The sequence below is a fragment of the Lepidochelys kempii genome, chromosome 1 (genome assembly GCF_965140265.1).
Source record: "Lepidochelys kempii isolate rLepKem1 chromosome 1, rLepKem1.hap2, whole genome shotgun sequence".
NCBI lineage: Eukaryota > Metazoa > Chordata > Testudines > Cheloniidae > Lepidochelys > Lepidochelys kempii.
Window position 1 is genome coordinate 147,916,518 of NC_133256.1, and position 26,293 is coordinate 147,942,810.

The 26,293-nt window shown below is 39.3% G+C and overlaps 1 protein-coding gene across 12 annotated transcripts in view; it reads right to left on the bottom strand.

Annotated features, from left to right (window-relative positions):
* The window catches only part of DMD (dystrophin), a 1,926,267-nt gene that overhangs the window by 1,231,281 nt on the left and 668,693 nt on the right, over positions 1 to 26,293 (bottom strand). For all 12 annotated transcript variants that reach the window (XM_073357918.1, XM_073357881.1, XM_073357898.1 and 9 more), the window contains exons 16-17: positions 21,173 to 21,352; positions 7,755 to 7,930 (exon numbers count right to left, since the gene is read on the bottom strand). In XM_073357918.1, coding sequence (XP_073214019.1) covers positions 7,755 to 7,930; positions 21,173 to 21,352 — 356 coding nt within the window. The remainder of the gene's footprint in view (positions 1 to 7,754; positions 7,931 to 21,172; positions 21,353 to 26,293) is intronic.

The following is a 26,293-nucleotide window of genomic DNA, read 5'->3' on the forward strand; positions in this document are numbered from 1 at the left end:
TGAACATAAGCTTTCGTGAGCTACAGCTCACTTCATTGGATGCATGTAGCTCACGAAAGCTTATGCTCAAATAAATTTGTTAGTCTCTAAGGTGCCACAAGTCCTCCTGTTCTTTTAGCGAATACAAACTAACACGGCTGCTACTCTGAAACCTAATAAATGAGTATACCCCAAAGTAACAGGCAAATCTGGTAACTGTCTGTGTAATCCAATGGCGAGTGAGTGCTACAGAACCCCTTCTGGGACACTCCATAGAGGGGATGAGTTTTTATAGTCCCCATCTAGGGAGCTTTGTCTCTTTAGTTCAAACTATATAAGCTCTTCCTTTAGCCCTGGAGGCCCTTGGTTGAATTCCCAATGTGTCAGCCAAGTCGCCATTTCTAATTTCCTGCTCCTCCACTACATTTGTATACTTTACCCTATTTATCAGAGACCTACTCACAATACTTCTCTCTGAATTGGCACATATATTGAGAGGGCCTGTTCGTCATTCCTTTCTACTGGTGCTTGAGGTCACGCATTTTAGGATGAGGGAGATATCAATCTGACAACCAGCCAGAAGTCATCATAGATTAAAGTTATGCTGCTTTATATCTTCAGCCATTGACAGCAAAAGTGAGGTGCTAGCAAGCTGTATTAATGTCACATCCATTGATTTACATATGTACTTGGACCTACTACTCTACAGCAAGCCACCTATCATAGCTTTGCACCTGGAAAATCTTCAGAAATCGCACCCTATGTTTACAACAAAATGTGATTTTGTTAAGTCACCTGCTCCTCTTAATTAACGTTGCCCACACAAACACTACATAACCAAGGAACACCAGCAAAATTTCAGACACCTGAATCCTCCCATTTTAGACTAGCTAAGTATGGTTATATAATAGAGAACAGCGAGCACTAAATCATACACAAGTGCACAAGGGTCAAACAATCTACAGAGCTGGAGATAAAGTGCTTGTCAACCTGTACACAGCTAGGGTTTACACAATTTGCAGCTCAGTGAAGGCCTATTTGAAACAACATATGTTAACGGAATTAATCTCTGAAAACAGTTATATCTAATTTCTAAAACACAAAATTTAATATTAGATACTGCTGAAAATACAAAGAGAATGAACTGAAAAGCAAAGTCTGGCATAACCCCTTTTAATATATCATGAAAACATTTATTTAAAATAAAAGCCTAGTTTATATGAAGAATAAATGTATATGATTTTGCTAACATTCCCTGAATATTAAACACTAGATGGAGCAACTATGCTTTTTTATCAGGCCTTTCCTTTCCTCAAAGTACAGACTGTCTGCTTCATATTCATAGTTTGTCATTATATCCATAATAACACTGTGACAAATAGACTTTGCATGGGCATATTACATAGAATGTACAAAGTAATTTACCAAGTGGCACAAGAAAGGCTTTTTTACACAATATTCAGGGACATTAATAATACAAATACATATAAATGAAAGGTTTAGCAGCTAAAACTGGTTTGCCTTTTAAAAGCCTTAAGGGAATAAAATATTGTTTACAGTTTACGTTCTTTTTGGATCATGCACCTGACCTGCACACTCCAGAATATGTCAATGACACCCCTCCCGCCAAAATGCTGCAATGCATTGTTCTATTTACTTTGGTTTTGTCTGACAATAGTCAATTATTTCTATTAACTGTTTTTAATGTATGTTTTTGACCCCAGTCTGTCTGTTTTGTTTTCATAAGGACAGGTCATTTCTTTTTAAAGAAAGAATCTCCCTGTCAACCACAACAGAACATTTCACATCCTTGGATCTAAACCAAATCATTCTTGGGTTATAAATTAGTCAGTTAAAGGACACCCACACCTCTCTCCAAATGTGTCCTAGCAGCAGGTTTTTGGGGATAAAGGGGAGACACCACAGCCTATTAACCAGAACACATTTTATAGCATAATGGATAGAGCACTGGACTGGGATTCAGGAGACCTGGATTCAATTCCCAACTTTGACAGAGTGGCAGCAGGACACTGGCACTTTCCGTGTGCCTCAGTTGCCCCATATGGAGATAATGATACTGACCTCCTTTGTAAAGTGCTTTCAGAACAGTGCATATAAAAGCTAGATATTATTATCACTACCACCAGCAGTATCTTCTATCAAAGGAACAGATGGGCAGCCAACTCCACCACAATTCACAAATGCAGCATTCATGGAGCAGCCAAGCTTCCCATTCTTCCTCCTTGAAACTGAGACACTCAACTCATCTGCAAGGAGACCCTGAGCTGCAGCTTCATGATTTTATTTTTTAAAAAGAAACCTTCTACTCTTTTAAAAATAATATAAATTTAAAAATTAAAAAAAAAAACATTGAAAGGAACTCTAGAGCACAATCATCTCTAATCTCCACTCTTTCACCAGTGCAGGTTGATTCTTCATTTTAAATATACTTTTTTATTTTTTTGAAACCAACAATATTTTATAAAGCTTTAGAAGAGCAGAAGAGAGGCTGAGTCAGTTGGGAAGTACTATTCCCAAGAACACGCCACCCAAGGAAACGGGACACATTTGTATGGCAAATGGAGGAAAGTAACACAATATGGTTATGCACCTTCAGAAATTTCAGATAAGCACTCAATGTCTGGCTGCTTTTTTCAGCCCAACACAAACCTCTAACTCTTGAAGACTCTTTTCTAGCTCTTTCTTTTAATAAATGACCCCCTGTGAAAACTTGGTGAACATATATAGAATAATACATGGTATAAAGGAGAGAGCTAGGGGAACAGACAGATGTTCTTGATCTCATGGCAAAAGAACAAGGGGACAGTCAATGAAATGAAAAGGTGGCAAATTCTAGATTGCAGAATTCATTGCCAGTGGAAGTCAAAGATGACAAGAATTTAGCAATAAGGGACTGGACATTTTAGCAAGATTAAATTTGAGATTGAACATTTATATGGATAAAGAATATCCAGTCATCATCCACTTGATTTTTTTGAAAAAAAGATTAAACTTAATGCTTCAGGGTTTAAGCCAGTCTAACTATTAGAGACCAGGATAAGACCAAATAGGGAAGGGGGAGGGGCAGAATAGCCCACACCTGCCTACTATAGGGCTCTTATAACTTCTTCTGAAGCATCTGGTATTGACCATAGGTGGCCCTGGGAACTGAAAAATGTCTGAGGCACCTAAGATACCCCACCCTGTACTGCTGCTCAGGGGAGGGCCAAACTAAGGTGCCAAGATGTCAGAATCTGTAACTGGGGACACAGATGAGACTTATTTCTCCCTGCTGCAGTGTGTGTGTGTGTGTGTGAGAGAGAGAGAGAGAGAGAGATGGCTACTCCTAAGAAAAATATACTCAAAGAAATGAGATGCGTTTCCTGAGGTCACTGATCATCCTCTATCCTAAAGGTGAATCCAAGAGAATAGCTGATCGACCAAAGATACCAGGGAGTATGGAAACAGGTAGCAGGCCACCAGTCCTTCCTCACCAGAAGAGAATACAAGGTAGGTTTGGATGGAAATGGGGCCTGGTCCTCAACTGGTTCAGATATTTTGGATAAGTGTCCAGACTTTTGAGACTTCTCTTCCCCATTATTAGATGTATATGGAGTTTCAGTTCAGTAGGTTGAAGCCATATAACATCACACTTTCCCATTTACTATAGCTGGTCTGTGTAACAGTGTACAGTGTGCTTTTACGCTCTATTAGCAATTAAGTTTGCATGCTTTTTATTTTATTCCCTATAGAGGCACAGGTTAGACTTCACTGCAACCAGGAATTCAACAGCAAAAATCCTACTGACTTCAGTGGGCCCAGGATTTAACCAAACAATCAGTAATGCTGATCAGGAGACACTGGGGGATTTTGGTGGGAAACAATCTTGCTTATCTTCTGAAACAACAAAGCAGTAACCATTATTCTTTCTGTCTGAAGCTCATTTCCCTGTCTTCTCAACTTTTTTCCAAAGCTGCTTCCTGACTGGTTCTCCTCCTCTGGCACACTCTTGTGGAATATAAAGGAAGGAAAGAAGGGAAGGGGGTTTGTTAGTGGCAGTGCGAGTAGAAATGCCAGAGGACAACCTCTACCCACATGGTAACCCAATCACAGGCCATCAACCTCTAGCTGTACATCAGTGGGCAAGTTCTAGGTCTCCTACTCATCAACCAGAGGTCCGTGTCATACAGGTAGTCCACTAAAAGGCCACTAGTGCACAGTTATGCTGAATGAGAGCCCACATAATATTTGTCCAGGGACTATGTAGTAATAACTACCATTCATAAAAATATACCTAGAAACCAATGTAGAAAAAAAGTTTGAAAGCAATGTAGATCATGTTAAAGATATTAAAATAATGAATACTAGATTTTCTGTTTTCTCTCCTCCATATCTCAATTATATTTTCTACCATTAATTATCAAGAGAGACAATACCAATGCATGGTTAATAAACATGGACTCTGTCTCAGCAGGAGCAAAGTACTTAAGTTTGTGTCAACTCAAAACTAATCGGATCACAATTAAAAAATCATCTGTTTACTAATGGAAAAGACATTGGCCCCAGGTATGTATGAGAAACCACAGTACATTTATTCTGAAATGCACTCTCTCTATCTTATCTAAAATTATGCTAGGGCATGATTTGAGATGAGAGCTACAGAATATCTCCAGGACTATATATTAGACTCTGATATATTCCTTTTTAAAAAACAAAAGATAAAACATACAGAACAGAATTTCTCAAATTTGTTTTTCAAAGGTTAAACTGTAGTGATATAGCTGAGAGGGCAACATACAGATAACTCCCCTCCTGCTCTCAACGAACAAAAAACAAAACAAAAAAAATCTAGTTTATTACTGTCAAAATACATCAATAAACTACACTGTTTATTGTAGAACTGGCACCATGCCTGCAAGTTATCATAGTTTGTCAATTCATAATTCGATAACATTTCCTGTTTTCTTTATAAATATTAATCATTTTAATATGTATCCCTGTCAGCTTCAATACTTTAGCTAGTTTAAGAGGCCATAGTTGACAAGCAGTACTCCCCTTTATAATTTTCAGTTAGTGTAATACTAGATGCTTCCACACATAAACAGTTGTTATAATCCAGCTAACATTTAAATTCCTGCTCTGGGATAATTTCCCTAAACACTGACTTCAGCTACATAGTCTGCATGTCCTAATCAATTCAACGCTCGCTATTAGAGATCAAGAGAATGCTAATAGGAAAGAAAAATATGGACCAATACTGTGTATGTAATGGCTTGCAACCTTGGTTCATAGCTATAAATTAGTAAAGAGGCCCATTTAATCTTGGAGATCTACAGTATTTATGATGGGAAAGTGTCCCTTGGTTACTGGTGCTCTGTTTAGCCCAAATGATGGTCTCTGTAGGAACAGAAGTCTTCTTACTTCATATTGAGATTGAGAACTCCTTAACCATTCAGTTTGGGAAAAAAACAGGCAGACAGACAGAAAGTGAAAGGTACAAGAATTTTTTTTTCCAGAAATAAAGGAATTTTTAATTAATTTCTTTGTTTTCTCAATTTCAGAATTAAATAATTCTAGTATTTCCTGTAATTCTCATATGTTCATACAGTATCCAACACAATGGGGCCTCTGTGCTGATTAAAATGTTTGGTCACTACTAAATTATTAATAGTAATGAGCACATGAAAATAAAGTCTTCAAACGGTTCAGAGAGCAGATGCAAGAGCTTTGTGATTCAGAAAAGAATGCCCTTTTCAGCACCGCTCGTTTGACTTTAACAAGTTAGGATCCATTATTAAAATAAACCAGTGGTTCTCAAACTGTGGGTCGCAACCAGTGGTGAGCTGGAGCCAGTTCACACCAGTTCATGTGAACCGGTTGTTAAATTTTGAAGCCGGTTTGGAACCAGTTGTTAAAGGGGCGGCCGTCCCGCCTGAGCTCCCGTCCTGTATGTCCTGCATGAGCTCGCAGCTGGGGAGGCTCCCATGAAGAATTTTTACTCACCCGGCAGCACGGTGGGCCTTCGGCAGCACTTCGGTAGCGGGTCCTTCAGTGCCGCCGAAGACCCGGAACGAGTGAAGGACCCAAAGCCGAATTGCTGCCGAAGGCACGGAGCAACTAAAGGAACCAGTTCTTCAGCTTCTGGCAGCTCATCACTGGTCGCAACTCCATTCTGATGGGGTCGCCAGGGCTGGCTTAGACTTGCTGGGGCCCGGTGCCAAAGTCAAACTCAAGCTCAAGGGCTTCAGCCCTGGGTGGCAGGGCTCAGGTTGCAGGCCCCCTGCTTGGGGCTGAAGCCCTTGGGCTTCAGCTTTGGCCCCCTGGCCCGAGGAGGTGGGGCTTTGGCTCTCCCGCCGCTCCCCAGATGGAGGGACTTGGATGAGCTCAGGTTTCGGTCCCCACTCCTGGGGCCCTGTAGTATTTTTTGTTGTCACAGAAGAGGGTCACAGTGCAATGAAGTTTGAGAACCCCTGAACTAAACTAATTTATCTCATTTATCATCATTCCATTGTCATTTCATGGATATCTGGGACCCATGAAAAGAACAATTTTCAAATATCTTCAGAAGATACTAGACGTCAAAGTACAGGAAAGTTTTTCTCTAATTAACCTTGCTTTTGCACATATGTCTTAGGACACAATGGTTTCAATCTAACAAGACAGATCACAAATATTGGGTATATTTTATCTTCATAAAAATGTATTTTAGTATTTCAGTGAAGGAATCTAATAGTACCGAAAAACATTTTGCAAAAGAAGGAACAGCATAAACATTCTCTTCAAGAACGAACACAATGTGACTGCAACAACGGTACCTTTTTATTCAATAGATAAATCTATCTTGAAGTTTTCTATATCTGAGCACCTTTAGACAGGCTTGCAACCTAGTGGACTTTGAGTTTCTGGACCGTCTCTGAATTTCCTGCAGGATTCAGAATCATACTGCTTATCTTTGTGACAAAAATAAGTTTTAGGTTTGCAATGCACACACAGTATGAGAGTATTAAGTCTATTCCTTCACTTTCTTCATCTACACAATTGTTAACACAAAGCCTGATCCAATGCCTACTGAAGTAACTGGGAACCTTTCCACTGATTTCAATGAGTGTTGGATAAGACCCTTAGTTCCAACTGAAGTGCCCAAACCTGCCCTCAGTTACACCTGGGATACATAGGCAAACCCTAAAGACAATGAGATTGCACAGGTGCGACTGAGGGCAACATTTTGCCTTGTAGACCTATATTACTACAATGATGCAGAAAGAATAAAAGAATAAAACCTGATTTTTCAGATTCCAGCCTGAGTTTGCAGGACTATAACATGGAATTTTTTATTTTTTTTTAAACTAAAGGGTTTTTTTCCTCAAAGTTTTGAGCCACAATTGATGTGGAATGCCACAATGCCATTTCTAAGGACTCTTTTCAGAACAGAACCACACTAAGTATAGAAAATGTCATGCTTGTACTACAAATTATCATCTGTGGTGGTTCTTTGACTTAACAAAATAATATTACTTTAATATTAGCATAATACCTATTAAATATTCAGTACAATATCATAGTAATTTGTTGGAACTACTTGTACAAACTACTTCATAATCAGCCTGATAAAAACAACGGTACTAATTAATTACAATACTACAGGCATATTGAATGTTTTTTCCACAGAAACCCCCTTCCCCAAATTATGCAAACATTCAAATGACAGTAGTTAATCTTTGCAGTCTTATCCAAACTTTATCACTGATCTTTCCCAACCCTTTAGTACTTCTCACCTCTTCCTAATTTCTGAATCCACTAGGATCTGCCTCTTCTTCTGTGGTGGAGGTGGTGGGAGTTCTTCTTTAGCATGCTTAACCAGGATTTGTTCTCTGGTGGTCACCATAGTTACAGTTTCCATTACAGTTGTCTGTGTTAGTGATGTCTGAGTGGCAGTGACAGCCTGTGAAATCTGTGAGACGTATTGAAACAGAGGTCACACAATGCTTGAAAGACTTCAAAAAAGACTGGAGTGCCAACAGGAAATAATGAGAAACTGCTCCTGTCTGATCCTGGGTTGACCTTCAGAACAAAACAACACTGTATTGAACTCAAACCAAATTGTTTTATCTGACTCATGCTATGCGAATAAGACATCTAGGAAAGTCAATATCAAAATCAGAAGGAATCCTAAGTAGAATGTATTTATTGGTGCTTTATAAATCATGTCAAATGAACAAAGGAGAAAAAGCTAAAGCCTGTTTCATGAGAAAAACTACAGAAATATTATATAATCGTTTTTATATATATATATATAGTTTTTCTCATGAAACAGTAACATTTTATAATAAGCTAAAAAAGTTGGTTCCTTCATTTTAAATATTTATTTCTTGAGAACTGACCAGGAGTATATTTATTTGACTTTGATAAGATTTACTGCCTATTATTCTTTTTTTTTTTTACTGCTTATTATCGTTTTCAAATTGATATTTAATTCATGACAATTAAAACATATTTGTGGCAAAGAGCCATTAACTAATTTACAAGAAATCTTAGCTTGGAAAATATTTACTGTGATGCGAGTAAATGTATGACTGACTATGTTTCCATAATTAGAATCTAAGATTAATGGGATCATAAGTCCCACTAATGTTTACAAATATAAAACTGGAGATTAGTTTATTGAATACGGTTGAATACAGGTACTGCACAGGTCTGAAATACAGCTACATGCAAACAGGTGAGTTTAGAAAATACATGCTGCCCACTTCAGCTGGAGAGGGAATACAGAGATACTTAAGGTCACGGATAGGTCTTCCTATCAGTGATTTCAACAGGAGTTTTGTGTGCTTATGCAGCTTTTGGAATGATTAAGCTCTTGATATTTGGACCCATTGTTGTAATAATTGGGTTTACAAATTTACCCTAAGTATAAGCTCAACTGTGAAAAATAAGTGTAAATTCTAAAATGCCACAGTAACATATAATAACAAAAGTTGATGGGAAAAGGGACACACACACACAAAGAGAAAGAGAAAGAGACTGAATTACTCCCAACAAAAAAGACCTATTGCTATAATTCAAGGACTGTGTTAAGATTATGCCTGGTAAGAACAGTGAGAGACCGGAAATCAATGACCCAGAATTGGTGGGTCAGAAATTAGGCCTAAGTGGGTGATAAAATGAGGGGATCCTTAAAATAAGAGACTTTGGAGAGAAAAACTGGTGACTAGAGCAAGCTTCATCACTATGGTTGCCTCTCTCACTGTTTCCTGTGACCCCTCACCTTCTTCACCCATTCACCTAAGAATGTCCTGACTAGACCAGACCTGATGACATCACCCTCTCCCCACTGGCTGCAGCTGAATTCCACCATCACCAGGGAAGTCAGACTTTTACCCTGCCCCACTCATGAGTCCTTTTCCTTCCCCACTTTATTTCTTTTCTCTCCCTCTCCTTTTGCCTTCTGTCTAACCATTGTCTGTCTTAGATGGCCAGAAGGATATATTTTGCGACACTGCTGTAAGTCTGTGACCAGAAAAGTAGCTAAAAGTGCTGTCCTAAACAACCCGATGCTGGTACAAGTTTGCCAGGTCTCAGGCTGGCTGATAAGACCGTGCTGGGCCTGTATTTCTCTAGCAGTGACTTTGCAAATGAAAGTCAATGCCAGAAACAGAAGCTGCATTTTCTACTTTTGCTGTTCTTGTCTCTCCCCTGGTGTGCGCATTTGCCCTAGGCGAGGTCTACAATACAGATTTATATCGGTATGACTATGTTGCTCAAGGGAGTGAAAAATCCAACCCCTTGGTGGTGTAGTTACACCGACCTAACCCCCCACTGCCTACCCCATGTAGACAGTGCTATGACGACAGGAGAGCTTGTCCTGCTTGCACAGTTACTACCTCTTGGGGAGGTGGAGTAACTATGCCGGCAGGAAAAGCTCTCCTCTCACCTTAGCCGCATCTTCACTAAAGCGCTATGACAATGCGACAGCTCTGGTACAGCCATGCCGATGTAGTGTTGTACATGAAGACATGCCCTTCTATCGTGTTCTAGAAAATGGGATCAGACTAACAGCAGCCACAGCTGCTCCACTCCATCTCAACTAACAACTTCTCCTTTTCCCAAAAGGGTAGTTATTCCCCACCTAAGAGACCGTCAGACAGGCTTTTTTCCCTCTCTCTTTCTTCCTAAAGACTCTCTCCAGCTAAAAGGAAAGGGAACAGCAAGGGATGCTGTTAAAATGAAAGACCCTTAATACTTCACAGTTCCAATGATGTAGCTGTTTTCTATATCTTTAATAAAAGGTGAAAAGAAAATTAAATGCTGTGATTGCCATGGTACTAAGCAGGCTGAGCTCTCTGTATACCAAACCCCAAGTACTGTTTCATATTGGACAGTTTGGGGGTCACGTTAACACCACTGACTCTGTGGGCCCCTATATTCCATCTAAATTAATATCACTTCATGCCATTACACAGGTTCTAATTGAAGCAGGGAAGTGTCCTGCCCAGTCCGTCAATCAAGCAGAGAAGGCACATTTCTTCCTTGTTCCTGCTAGCTGATGTGTAAGGGAGTTGGATGTCTCCTAGACCAGCTGATGGTTCACGGAGCTGTAGCAGAATATAAAGATAAGGTCTGGCAAGGTAGCCAAAGTAGCACTGCTGCATGAAGATCTAGGGTTTTTAAGCCATGTTCATCCCCTTGTTATCGGTGTTCTCCTATTCCCAGGGGCAGGGATCTGTGTCTCAATCTCCAAAAAGTTATGATGCTATATAAATGTATAGCAATTTGTCATACATTGCACAAAGCTCCCTGAAGATCCCAATTAAAGAAGAGTATGTTCCTATCCCAATTATTGGGATATTGGTGTTCCCATCAGTTATAAAGATACGGCATATCAGACGCTCTTTTTCTTTCCTTAGCTCCACCCCACTGTCTTTCCCCATGGAGGGAACAGAGTAATAAGGAAGAGGCCATACACTTGTTACCAGTCATTCTCTTTTTATAAAATACTATTAGTAAAACCAAACAGTATTCCTCCCAAAACTGCCTAATCTCCCACCTCCATTGAGGAAGTGGGAAAATTCAACTGTTATTTGTCCAATCTATGTCGGAGCGGGGAGAGAAAGGGAAATTCCATTCTATTTATGAAACTGGTAATCTGTTTTACTTATTGTACATAATTTAGCACAGGTAGGACAACTGCAAGGGGGCTACATGCCTTTAACCTCTAGCAACCCCAAGCTAAATGTATTTTTTTTCTCTTAACTAACAAACAGTTAACATATTTTTACATAAGAACATAAAGATGGCCATATTGAATCAGACCAATGGTCCATCTAACCTAGTATCTTTGGTTCCAACAGTGGCCAATGCCAGGTGCTTCAAACAGAATGAACAGAACAGGGCAATCATCCAGTAATCCATCTACTCTTGTCCAGTCCCAGCATCTGGCAATCAGAGGCTTTTAGTTACAAGGGGAAAAATTCTGTGGTCTTTACTCAAGCGAGTGCCAACAATTTGGCACAGATTGCAGCAGAGACCTTTTTAGCTGTATTTGAGTGTGGTGTATTTATTGGAATTGGTGGTATATTGGCACTATCACCTGGCAAATATCTGTGCTGAACAACTGCTATAAAGGACTTGTTTAAGACAAGCCTTTTATTTTACTTCTTAAATTGCTTCCAAAGTATATATTTTTAAATTGCTTCTCTCTTGGGCTCCTAGGTTACATGCCATGGCTTTAGTGTGCTCAGATATGACACAGTAGATCACAGCAATGATAAAGCAGCAAGTTAAAATGAAATACTACTTTATAAAAACTAACACTTTTTTTAAAATGAACTTGCACAGCTCTGAAATAAATAAATTCAGATCAAACCTCTGCTATCTCAGGTTTTATAAAGTTTGCAGATGAAAAGATGAGGGGATCACATGTTATTTTAAAGCTGTCATTTAAAAGCACCCAAAATCATTGTTTCGTCCTCATGTTCATTTGGGACCATACCCTGCCATCACTCTACACGCAACGCACTTACTAAACTCGGTGAAAGTTTTACCCCAAAATCAATATCAGGATGTTTCTGACAACTTAAGGCCATATCCTGTCATTGTTCCATGCGTAGATCAATTGCAGCTTACAGGGAATAAAATGCAAGACAAAGAAGAAAGCATAACTGTATTCTACTAAATATTTCCCCAGCCTGTAACCAATTGTAGAGTAGTAACAGCTTCAGCTGCTGGTTGGAAACTGCTTTAAACAAAGCACGCCATGTAATTACCATATGTTCACAAATGTCAGATCACAATGCATAAAATGCTGTGGGGTCTGATGATTTACATCTTCAAACCGTGAAAAATATTTATATGCTTAATCAACAAAAACAGAGGTGAAACATGTGCTTTGAAAGAAAACTGAACTATTAATTTGGAGCTCATAATTGTCTAATTACCGACATGGTGTGGGGGTCGGAGTTAAGGAAAGCTGGGACTTGTATCTAGGGCCATTTTAATGTCATGTTGAAGTTCAGAAAGATTAGTTAGATACATTTTTATATTACTACTCTCAATCAGATAAGAACTTTCAGAAACTCTACTTACATACCAACAAATGACTCTTATATTCTTCCCCAGAGGAATAACTTATCTCATCACTAAAGTGGTTTGCTCCATGACTAATTCAAGGGTGTCCCAACCAAATGCAGAACAGCTTCGTCGTCTTTCTAAACCCCTGAAGTACAGATGTCAAACTGAGAAGAGAAACTATGGCTTGGACTTTTAACCCATTGTTACAGAGTCAGAGCTGTGTGGAAGAGTCAGATGACGCATTACAGAAAGAAGCGTTCAACCTACTCTATCAGAATAATATCTGTGGGCCTATCTTAAAAATGTATGCAAAGTAAAGGTGCACCTGCTTTTTGAGTAGGAAAACATCAAATCCCCACTTCATTGTTATGGAAGCATATACTGTGTGTGCGCACATGCATGTACACGTGTAATATTTTGGGAGTTTAGTACCATGTTTGTTTTTGTATTGTAGAACAACTTTAATGCTACTATTTATTAGTGTAGGCATCTGGCAATGCACTCAGCTGTGGTATACTTGTAACCTCCCTTCACTGTTGGAACTGTAATTTGGTCTTTAATCAAAAGCATGAATATGTTTAAGGAATGGTTGGGAGGACACAGTTGGGTTCCCCTCCACAATTAAAAAAAAAATGGCTGAGGAGATGTTGCTTAAGTAGCATCACTAATTTAGGCAGAGTTACAGCAAAAATAGCTGAAGTTTGAAACTTGGCATGATTATAGCCCTCAGCGAAGACTATTGTCCTTGATCAGTTTGAAAAACTGTTCTGAAAAAGTTATAAACATTTGAAAATAGCTACTGAGCAAGTACAGTATATTTCTCATGAAGGCCCCAATCCTGTAGGCTAATCCATGGGGCAAGACCAATTGGAGTTAATAGGACTCTGTGCAGGTGCAAGGGTCTGTCCATATGAATACCTTGCTTTATCACAGCCTATAACTATAAAAGCATTTTAAAAGAAATACAGTGCACTTGCATGTATAATCTAGTTAAATACTCATTTTTCAGAGCTGCTTTATTGACTTTATAACTTCTGAGCCAATCATCTTCAAATAAGACTTGTTTTGTAGCTCTCACTGAGACTCAAAAAAATCAAGCAATGTCAAGACAACAGATCTGAAACTTTAAAATCAGCAAAATTGAGTTTGTCTTAAAGCTAAGTGGAAGAACCTGAATATTTAGAATGACAGCAGGCTTTAAGGTCTGAGTCTATCTAAAAGTGAAATTTGTCCCATGACTTGCTGATTTTAAATGCGCCAAACTTTGAAACACACAAACTGATTTTCTTCAAACGTGACTTCACGTTTAACTACATTGTTATCTATCATGTGGTATCTATAAGTGACACTTACATTGAAGATAATTAGTCACATTTATCCTGAATTGGGAAGATCTTCATCAAAATCTGATCCCCATCACTCCTTGTGTAACTTTCAGATCTTTACAGGCAGCCTTCCTGCTCTATTCCAGCTTCCCTATTGTTCCTACAAATGTGTTTGCTTGTTGTTGTTGTTTTTCTTTTGGGGGGAAGGAAGGGGCAGGACTTTTTTATTTATTTATTTAGGTTGAAATTTAAATTGCTCCAAGGCCTTCAGTTAGGGTAGAAGAGAAAATGATGCTGAGGCTACTTTGTGCAAACACAGCCTCTACCCTTGAACCCTCACCACGAACAAAATCCCCACAGCTGAAGTTATCCTGGCATCATAAGCCTGAGTTTACTCTAGCTCACAGACTTTAAGGGAGCACAAGATGTCTTAGATCCACACATGAAGAGAAAACAATGCATTGCATTGTACTGTGTTCTCTTGTGAAACATTATGTGACCTTGTAATTAGACTGCATTAGCGTGCATACAGTGAAGATTGAAGACGTTTGTAAGTAAGGTTGTGCACTCGAACTTTCACTTCATCTGACTTTTGGGTGTCTTACTGTGCATCATTGACTTTAAACTAACTGTTTTTTCCTCAATTAATTTATTATTCTGTTAATATGTTAATTTTTATTGAGCACATCTCACACTGTGGCAAGTAGCTAATATAAAAAAAAATCATCATTCATCCACTAGAAGCATAAGGTTTGGGGTTTTTTTTCCCCCAAAGAAATAAAGTTCCATTGTAGTCAATATTGAAGTAATTGCATAAAGCTTCAGTTAACAACAGGATATACTTTCTTATTAACTTGCAACATGGAGAAGACTATAGTGAGCTGCCTAATGCCCATCTTGTGATTAAACAGATTACAAACTCCCAGCTAATTGTCTAATTTTCTTTTAAGAACATAAACTTTCACCAGTAGTTTTCTTGTTGGCTAACCAGGGAAATGAATTTTACTAAGACACACTACTTGAATTCTTCACACCCAGCACTAGATTTTTGTGCAGTGCAATGAGTGTGAACACACGATAATTATACCGTGGGTAAAAGTTACAGAAGTATTTAAGTGACTCAGCAGTCCAAGTTCCATTTGAAAAAAGTGATTTAGGCATGTAGGTACTTTTGAAAATTTTATCCTGGGTGCCTTCTTTTAAGAACAATCAACAGCTACCAGTTGCAACTGTGGTAGTTGCTGAATGAAGATGACACAAAAATCAAGCATCTTTTGTTAATATTTACTTCTTATTGCTTCTGATCCTGCATGCCCTCAGCTCGCAGAAATTCCACTGAAGTAAACTCGACTTCTGCATGTTGCAGGCTTGCAAGATCAGGCCCAATGTTGGGGTGGGGAGGGGGCAGGAGTATTATCCATTCATGATCTTACAGAATAGATGACTAAATTAAGTCCATCATGTTTTTTATTCCTGTAAACATGAAAGTATCAATGTCTATAGGGGAGACAGGAGGGGTGGGGGGAATTGGAGTGTTAAGAGATGAGGAGACAACCGCCACCTTTTAAACTAAGAATGAAGAACCAAAATTTCAAAATGATCACAGCACACCTTAAAGCCAGGGGGAATTTGGCTGGCTGGACAAATGAAGGGAACAGTTCTTTATGGCTGCGGGAAGGAGGGGAGAGAGGTCAAACTGCTGCAAAAGGGGAGAAAGGGCCAGCATGGCGACACTAACTCATTCCTGGGAACCGGAGGGGTAGAAGGGTTTAAAAGGGCAGTTCAGTGTGGTGAAGCCCCCTTTTACATGGAGCAGGCTGAGGCAGCCCCCACCCTCCCTCCCCTTTAGGTAGTGAAATACCAGCTTTAGTTAAGACCTGCTGTGGGCATTGCTCTAGCTCCTTTTTAGGGGGGGGCTGGGAAGGAATTTTTCCAGCAACAGCAGATTGGCCTAGGTCACCTTCCCCACAGCAGATCCAGGGAGGGCTTTGTTGACATGTGGCATGAAGGGAGTTAGGCTGTATGTTGCAACTGATTATGTAAGTGTGGGGTAGATGTCTAGTGCAGGTACTCGGTAGGGAAGGGACACAGTGACCAGATAAATGACCTGGTAAAGGACTTTAAAAGGAGGTGTTGGTTAAAGGAGCAGAACAGGAGTTGGGGGGTTGAATGGTATGGCATTATAGTCCACCTTAACCCTCCTACAAGGGTAGATGGCAAGATCCCAGACATGGGTTGGCTGGGGGACCTGGATGGAAAAAAAAAGGGGAGGGGGACTGGCAGAAACCCCCCAGGTAGTTACTGAACGATCACGGATTTACCCGCACTGTACACTTTTATCTGCTGGGTAGTCCCAGACATCTAATAATAAAGTTGTGGCCTGATTAAAACCATATCAAATGTTTCCTGTCCTTCTTTTGGTATAGCCTGACAATGACCTCCAAATTATGCCTACAAAAACGGTGTGCCCAGCACTTGGTTGTATAAATATTGAGGATGAGGTTTTGACAGTTTGGACGATGTGTCTTCAATGCATGTGTAAAGTAACAAATATTTTAGGGTTGTTTCAGTACTCATGTTTTGGGAGAAAAAAAAAACAATTTATGAAAAATGTATCATTTATTTATTGTAGTTTACCACTGCAGTTTTCAGTGGAGCAACTAGGATGCTGATTTTCATTTTAGTTTACAGGACTTATAGTTTGTGATTACTGAATGGTCATTCTAAGGATCTATTACTCTCTAGAAGTATGGAGCACAGCACATGTAATTTTGATCAGTTTAATGCCTAGTTCCTCATATTTTAATAGGAATTGTATTTATCTAAACTAGATTTATAGTTCAGCACTCATTAACTATGATACATAAGGGGTATTATGAAAGGTAAAAGAGCTGAGGAAAGTCATAACTGTGTGGATATGTTGTAAGATCTCAGAGATCAGGATATCAATTATTACTGAAATTTAACAACCGTTATTTGTGGAGGTAGAATGATTTTCAGAAGTTTGAGTATAGTTACATATTTTGCTAGTGGATGGAGGCAGTGCACTTATGCATTTCTCTAGTGCATTGAGGGATCCCATTCAGGGCCACACACAACTGTGGCCTTGAGATCCCCTGAGCATAAAGGCTACTCAGATCCTGGCTAGCACAACTAGCAGCCCTAGTCACCCATTAAAGAGACAAGACCAGGCCCTCATGTCCACTCGTCATGTACTGACCAGCAAAGCAGCCCAGGCTGAAGGGAAATGCTTGTTACACCTTAGAGGATGTGTTCCCTGGTAGCTTCAGGAAGCCTTGAGCCTGCGACTCACTACCTCCTGCAATTCCTTATTGAGGCCATGTACCCCAACACAGCTCCAAACTCTGGGCTGTCACTTTAATGCTAAACTGCCACAGGATTTTTGTCTGGATAAAGACTATAGGTTGGAGCCCAGTGTAAATACACAAGTAGCAAATCCAATCCTCAGCTTCTATAATTACATACTCTGTGGAGCACAAATGATTATTTTAACTCAAGTTGCCAAGCTGAGGACTAGCAATTGCATGGGATTGTAACTTCCACCCCCCACCTTGCTCTTCTCTTTACTCCTCCCCCAAATGAATTTTGTCTACTTCAGCTAATTTAGTAGGAACACAAGAGCTGGGCAAAATAAATGACTCAGGGATTTTAGATTAGAGGAAGGATGCTGTTGATCACAGGTGTTCCAGATCATTGCAGGAAGTTTAACCAATCTGATTTTATTATTATGCTCTTTTTAACCATTAGGAGGCAGAGAATTTCCCTCTGTAAACTATACCCACTGCAATCCTGGAAGGAACAAATTGCAGTAGCTAACATTAGCTTTCTTCTTCCATAAATGTCAGTATTACTTTTTTATTTCCTTTATTGTCTTAATTGTCTCAACTTTCAGATATCTACATGACCTCCCTACCTGCCTTTTTAATCCCTTTTATTATGTAACCTACTTGTGTTTTACTGTCCCTAGAGGTCCAAACTAGGCCTATTTTTGGAAAAGCTTCTCATCACTGCTAATCTAAATTCTGTTTAGATTAACAATGTTAATGTTAACAAATTTGGGACCACTCGTGTACCTGGCCCATCTGTTTCTCATTGCATTTGCAGCATAGAGTCATTTAGACCTGCTCAAAGAATGTTTACTGACAGTACTGAAAATGGCGTGAGAAACCAATTGGTCATCTACAGTGCAGTGATACCAATATTAGCAACATTGGTGGAACAGAAATGGTGCTAGGAACCATTGTGCAGGTTGAAGGGTACACAGGCTGGGCAAGCCTAGATTACTGGGTTGGAAAAACTCCAGCAGCAGGTCTGCACTCCCATGGCTGTTAGTGGAGCTGCACACAATGGGAGATTTTCATAAAAGTTAATTGCAGACAGAGCCTCTACGGCTGAGTTTCTCCACCTGCAAAACAGGGAAAAATAATATTCCCATCTACCTGGGGAAGCTTAATTCACTAATGTTTGTAAAGGCCTTTGAGAATTTCAGATGTAAGATGTTACAGAGGTGGAAAATGTTAAAACTAGAGCTAAGTGATTAAAAAAATTAATCATGATTAATCGCGTTGTTAAACAATAATAAAAACACATTTATTTAAATATTTTGGGATGTTTTTCTACATTTTCAAATATTTTGATTTAAATTACAACACAGAATACAAAGTGTACAATGCTCTCTTTATATTTATTTTTATTACAAATATTTGGATTGTAAAAAACAAATAAATAGTATTTTTCAATTCACCTAATGCAAGTACTGTAGTGCAATCTCTTTATCATGAAACTTGAACTTACAAATGTAGAATTACGTAAAATAAAACGGCATTCAAAAACAAAAAAATATAAATTTTAGAGCCTAGAAAGTCCACTCAATCCTATTTCTTGTATAGCCAATTGCTCAGACAAACAAGTTTGTTTACATTTTCAAGAGATAATGCTGCCCACTTCTTGTTTACACTTGTGACATTGTAAATAAGAAACGGGCAGCATTATCTCCCATAAATATAAACAACCTGGCTTGTCTGAGCAATTGGCTATACAAGAAGTAGGACTGAGTGGCCTTGTAGGATCTAAAGTTTTACATTATTTTGTTTTTAATGAAATTATGTAACAAAAAATCTGCATTTGTAAATTGCACTTTCACGATTAACAGATTGCACTACAGTACTTCAGTGAGGTGATTTAAAAGAATACTATTTCTTTTATTTATCATTTTTACAGTGCAAATATTTAGAATCAAAATAATAATATAAAGTAAGCACTGTCCACTTCGTATTCTGTGTTGTAATATAAATCAATATGTTTGAAAATGTAGAAAAACATCCAAAAATATTTAATACATTTTGATTGGTATTCTGTTGTTTAACAGTGTGATTAAAACTGAGATTAATCACCATTTATTTTTTTAATCATGATTACTTTTTTTGAGTTAATCACATGATTTAACTTCAATTAATCAACAACCCTAGTTAAAATAGTTATATCCTCCACTGAACTGAACTGAACTACGGTGGAGTCCTGGTTCTAGGTAATCAAAGAGCTGTATTTATTTTTATTAGTATTTCTAAATATATGCTAGTTCTATGCATTTATGGGTAAAATATGGTAATTTCAGTAAATGTAAGTTATATAGCTGGTCAAAACAGTTTTGACAAAACAGTTTTCCATTGGGAAACAATTTCATCAAAATATTTTGTGGTAACATATCCATTTTTGATGACATTTTCAATGGGAAAAAAGTCTAAATGAATCATTGAAACATTTTCTTTTGATAAGGAAAAATGTTTCTTTTGACTGTATGATTTTGATTCACTTTGTTTCAATGTTTATATTATATTAAAACTTTTATTATTATTCTAAATTTGAGAGAGAAAGAGAGAGAGAGTATTTAATGCAATGTAAAATCAAAAATCAAAACAAAATAATTCTATTGTTCCAAATCAATTTTGGGGGAATTTTTGTTGCACAGGAAATTTTAAATTTCAACTCCCCTTCTCAATTGGAACAAAATAAAATTGTAATTTTGGACTTTCCCACAGAACAGAAATTCCAATTTCCACCTAGCTCTAGTGAATAGTAGTATTCATGTTAATTATTAAGTGGCTCTATGGATTGAATTAATTAGTTATGATATTTATTAAGGGCAACACCAGAAATGGGTGCATTGGTGGTAAGCAGCAGTATTATACAGCTATCATGAGAGGGCATGTGGCAAAGGGAAGCTAGTCAGATGAAGTTAATACTGAGGATGCAGCAGAAAAGTGGCCACACAAGTATAGAAACAAGAGGAAATTAATATATGTATTTGGGTCATGGAATATTATTTGAAGGAGTCTGACTCCCAGTTCTAGATCTCCTTCCTGCCATCCTAGCTGCTGGTATAAAGCATCTTGCTCAATGCTGGTATAAGACAAAGAGATGGATCAGAGGAAATTAGCTGAGGCTCAGTCCAGTCAAGACTGAGATGATGGTAGGTCAAAGAAAACAACTGAAAACTTGTGCAAAATTATGTCATCCCTGTCAATCGAAGGTGTTTGTCTGCCACTTGCCATTTGAGTTCACAATTTTGAAGTATTAAATCCACACTTGCTTTTCAATGATCACAGAGGAGAAGGGAATAATGTGGCTTTTTTTTTTTACATTTGTACTTGGACAAGAGGTTGCAGTTTCTCTGTCTGATATGGACCTTGCTACTGTGATTCATGGCATTGCTGATTTTCACAATGTGTTCTACATAGGGCTACCTTAAATCTGTTCATAAATCATGGTGTGGAATGCACAGTGATGTATCAAGATTCTATGAGCATATGATACTAGTTTGCCATGATCTACATTGACCTTTTGGTTTCCAGGTCGATTTCCAGGTGTTGGCTTTATTTTATAGAGCTCTATGTGGCTTGAAATCTGCCTACATTAGGAAGCATATTTGTCTTGTGTGCTGCTGCCACAGATTGAAATCAGTGGGGCACCTGACTTGAGCCTTCTTAGATTAATAGAGAGAGGACTGTTGCTGGCAGGGTATTCTCTGTGAGGACCTCTCAAAATTGGAATATTCTCCTCCTCCCTCCCCCTTGGTCTGAAATCATTTACATGTTCTGACCTTCAGGAAATACTGTAAATTATGGGGATATAACTTTGGCCTAAAAAATAAAACCTGACTAAGAAGCCGGGTAGTGAAAAGATTTTCAAGAGTCTGACAAATAGCAGCAAATCTACTTCAGGCATTTGACTGACAAAGCATTTAACTATCATCAGCTGATAGAATGATGGTTATGACAAACCTGCTTAGAATTGCTCTCCAGCTTCTGCACAAGATTATCCCAACGCTGGGCAAAGTTTTCCAGCCGACCTTCCAGCTTTTGAGCCACTGCTTTATTCTTTACTGCTGACAGGAAGTCCTGCATAAGTGAGCTCAGCTTACCCATTGTTTGTCTTTTCATTTCTAGATCTCCTTTTAGGATCTGTTAAAAAACAGAAACCATTCAGACGACATGCTGGTAATTCAGGAGAGATCTCTATGGAATTGAATATGGATAAGAATCGTTCATATAAATTCCTATTTTCAAGATTCTTGTTATAAGAAAAGTTCCTGGTAAGATTGACAAAGTGGAATGGACATGTTATAGTTTACAAGGCAATAAAACATGACAGATGGTGCAGGTCCAGACATCATAGCATGTCTCAGGTGATAAGTCACAAAACCAAAGGCTGTGTGACTTTAACTACCCTAAAAGTGCATCAGTGTTAACAAATATAAAAATTAGAAAATAGTATTTTTCAAGTTTTGCTATACTTTTTGTCATATTGGTTATTTGAGCTGGCCAGGAAATAATTTCATTTCGGGGGGGGGCGGGGGAGGAAATGAGGTTTTGGAAAACATTTCATACTGACCCAGGACTAAAAGCCAAAACCTTAACATTTTTCATGGAAGTGAAGTACTGCTGTATTTTGTTTCAGACACTCTGAAATGTTCCCTTCTGCAGAAACGTGTAAACAATGTATACTCCTACTGGACTCTCAGGCTCCCATGGAAACTTACCTGAGCTCCATTAGAAATTTCAACAAAATGTGCCACGTTCCCATGGAATCTTTCCATTTCTATGAACTGACATATTCCAATGGAAAAATGTTCAACTGGAAAATTAATTTCCAGTCATCTATACTAGTTATATTTCTACTAAACTTTACCCCTAACAGAGTTACTGCCCACAGACTGTACTCACCAGCACCAAATTCTGAAATACTTACTCAGTTACATAGTACCCTATTCCAGGAGTGTTCATACTGAGTTCAAAGGGACTAATCCTAGTGTAAGGTACTATTCAGCACAAGTAGGAATTTCACAATCTGGCTTCACATAGTTTCTTGAAACATATTAGCACTCACTGACATAAGGCACAATATATAAACACACAGTGGAAAGGAATACTTACTAACTTTTATAAAAAGCATCCAATCTGTTATGCCATTCAGAACTCCACACATACTTATGTTAGACTCCGGTATTTACCATGTCTGTCTTAACAAGCTTTCTCATAAAATCATGAGAGTAGGCGACATCGAACCAGGTCTGAAACAAAGCATAGCCTACACAGACAGCGACATACTGCCTTGAATTGTCTGGGAGGCTTTGCCTGACTCTACCCTACTGGCGCACATGAGTAGCAGAAGCTGGACTGTGAGCCACCAAAAAAACATGGTTCCTGATCATTGCCATTGAAAGGAGAACCAGCACTCACATGTGATAACTGGGGCTAGGAAGCACCATGTTAATGTGGCTATACCTGTGCAAAGGGAGTAAAAAATGCTATCACCAATAAAAGCGAGGGGGAAAAGAGTTTTACATCCACTTCACATAGGTGTAAATGTCTACATAGGGCGCAAGTCAGTGAAGAATCAGGACCCAGGTCTCTATTGGGCACCATCACAGAAGGAGATACTGGCAAGTAAAGGAAGCCCCACACACCTAAAATTACTCAACGTATGGCTCAGTGTGACTCAGCATTGTTTTGCAATATCCATGCATCGCTAAGGATTATTTACCACCTGGCCTGTAACCGAACCTAATGAGGAATTTTTTGTTTTCACTCCTGCTTATCTAAAAAAAAAAAAATCAATGCATTACAATAATGGAGGGCAACTTCAAAGGATGAGTTTTGATTTTATCAAGATTTGACCTAAAACACTAACAAACTCGTAGAGAATGCAATTGAGTACTTTGCAAGACAGTCAAGCTCTCGAAGATTAATGTTTCTGTAAAGTTACATTTTATGTAATTCCATTAGACACACAAGGCGGGTGAGGTAATATCTTTTATTGGACCAACTTCCGTTGGTGAAAAAGACAAGTTTTCGAGCTCTTCTTCAGTTCAATGGCTTTCATCAAAAGTGCCTGTAAAATTGCATAACACTTGTTTGCACAATAGTTTCCCCTAACTATCCAGCCATTTCAAAAATCTAGAAGCTGTCAGAATGTGTTTGACCACCTCTTTAGGTGGAGTTCACAAGGCAGGAAATATTCCTGTCAACACAAATGCTGTATAGTTCCCTACCTCACACTCTGAGATAGAGAAAACTGCAATATAAAAAGATGCACAGTTTGTTCTAGGGTAAATATTTTATGGCTAGAGATGGTGTCACTACATGCCCTCAGCCTCATTTTTTCAGTAGCTTCTTTGGAATACACCCTGTGTTTTGTTAAAAATTGAGATACAGCATAAAGCACCTATATTCAAATCTACCCTTTGTAAAATGGTTTCCTCACCCCCATTATTAATATACTTCCTCCAGCTAGTTATTTGATTTAGATGTTTTTCTTTTTTAAAATCCAACTGCAACCCCCCCCCTTTTTTTTTTGTTCAGATAAGCAGTGGCTGCTGTAAAACATATTTGTCATTACTTACCTATTGAAAGGATGACTCAGGCAAGAAATCCAGGACTTTGAGATGACTGAGTGTATATGTATGTCTGATTATATAGTTGTCACTGCTTATTAGGCTGAACCCATTTTTAGGGTTTCAAAGATATTTTTAAGGAATACTTATTTTAAGGACAAATTACCCATTAGTATTAATCATAATACAATCTTCTTATATAGCACTGCAGTGAGACGATGTGGTCCTGCGCCACCCTGGAGAGGCATGAGCCCTTCTGGACACCAAAGTGGGCGGAGTCAGAGAATCCTGCACCCTCCCCCCAGAGGTCAAGGGGCAGAACAGGAATTATAAAAGCCCAACCTCAGAGTTCACTGGAGGAGCAGACACCAGAGAGGCCAGACGCCTGCGGGCTAGCTCCCTGTTGGGAGACCCCGGCAACCGGCAGCAAACCCCAAGACTGGCCCGCCTGATCAACACCTGACACTGACCAGAGCTCGGAGGAGCTGCCAAGCCTGCCCCTCGCCAGTTACCCTGAGAAGCCCATGGTACCTGACCCCCGGAGGACACGGTCCGGACCCAGGTACCTCTAGAGGGGGAGGTAGGAAGTAGCCCGGGGGCAGCCGACCCTAGTCTGGCTGTAGCACTGCCAGGCCCCTTGTTAGCGTGTTGCAGCCACGATCCCTACTGCCACAGCAGCGGGTCTTCTGCCGCTGCTAGGGCCCCGGGCTGGGATGGAGTGGAGTGGGAGGACCTGCGTCCCCCCTGCAACCCAACTAGTGGGTGTCAGCCTTCCCCTCACCCAGGCTCCTCTGAGCTGAGGACCTGGGCTTGCTGTTTACCTGCCTTTGCTCAGCCCCTGCCTCAGGGCCTGGGCCATTGACTCTCTGCTGTCCTGCCCTGACCCAGGGCCTGGGCCTGCTAAATATAACTGTTTGCTCAGCCCCTGCCTGAGGGCCTGAGCCCTGGACTCGCTATTGCCCACTGAGCATAGGCCAGGTGTGAATAACTGTCTCTGTTTGCCTCTACTGCTGCTAATTCCCAGGGCTATTTCCCCGTCAACAACTGGAAGAAAGTACCGAGGCGGTGTGGTCTCCTGCCGCCCTGGAGAGAGGTGAGCCCTGGCCAAACCCCTCTACAAGCACTTTTCATGAGTAGATCTCAAAGCACTTCACAAAAGAGGTCAGTGTAATTATCCACATTTTACAGATGGCAAAACTGAGGCACGGGGAGGTGAGGTGACCCAGCAGGCCATGCTCAGAGCTGAGACTAGAACTTTTACATGGCTTCGCAAGTCACCGGCCTGTGCTCTATCTATTAAGCCACCATGTATGCAACACAGCACACATCCAGCGTGGGCTCATGTGCCTTCTACATCACCTGCTAGCATGTTAAGGAATGTGAAGCAACTATGCCATTGCACTGGTGTGGCAGTGATGGTCAGGAAGCAGTAGGGAAAACAACTGAAATAGAAAGAAGTCTGAGTTCTGAGCGTAGAGAATAAGACAGCTATTTTAAAGATTTTAGTGTAAAAAGAAATGCTTTAGAGACGGGACAAATACCCAGCTGTATTAGAAATTGTCTTAGGGAACACAAGCTCATTGGTAATCTATGTGCAAAGTGACAATATCTAAGCAGCTTTTCTTACATGACCTTTAAATTAATTGAGTCCCAAAAGAGATTTAATACTAAATGAAGCAAACTTGTATATGTTAATACAGAATGAACTATGTGAAACACACAATTTGCAGGTACTAAAAAAAGGCTGCTACTTGCTATGATGGGTTTTATTTGAACAGGAATTCTACAATATATTGCATGTATAAATTATATGAAAACAGAAACAACTTAGCTGAATTGGTATAATTCTCAAATATAAAAGATTGCTTTGCTTGCCCACCTGGTACAGACAGAGGGGAGTCTGATAGAATCCCATCCCAGAACACATGTGCAAAAGAAAGATTACCTGCAGCTAACCGTAGTTCTTTGGGTAGAGTGTGAGAACAGATCCAATTCTTGGGATATACATATACCCTTGAGTCAGAACGCTTTAGAAAAATAGGGCTGCACATACACCCTCATATGGAATGCAAAGTTAGGACTTGTATATAGAAACACTACATATAATAATCCCTTAATTCCTTTTATTTACTCAGAATCTTTATTTAAGTCTCTGAACATATGGGGACAGGGAATTTTAGATCCACACTGATGATCATGGTTGACTGGGCAACAAATTGGCAGATGAAATTCAATGTTGATAAATACAAAGTAATGCGCATTGGAAAATATAATCCCAACTGTGCATATAAAATGATGGGGTCTAAATTAGTTGTTACCACTCAAGAAAGAGATCTTGGAGTCATTGTGGATAGTTGTCTGAAAACATCCACTCAATGTGCAGTGGCAGTCAAAAAAGCGAACAGAATGTTGGGAATCATTAAGAAAGTGATAGGACAGAAAATATCATAATGCCACCATTTAAATCTATGATATGCCCGCATTTTGAATACTATATGCAGATCTGGTC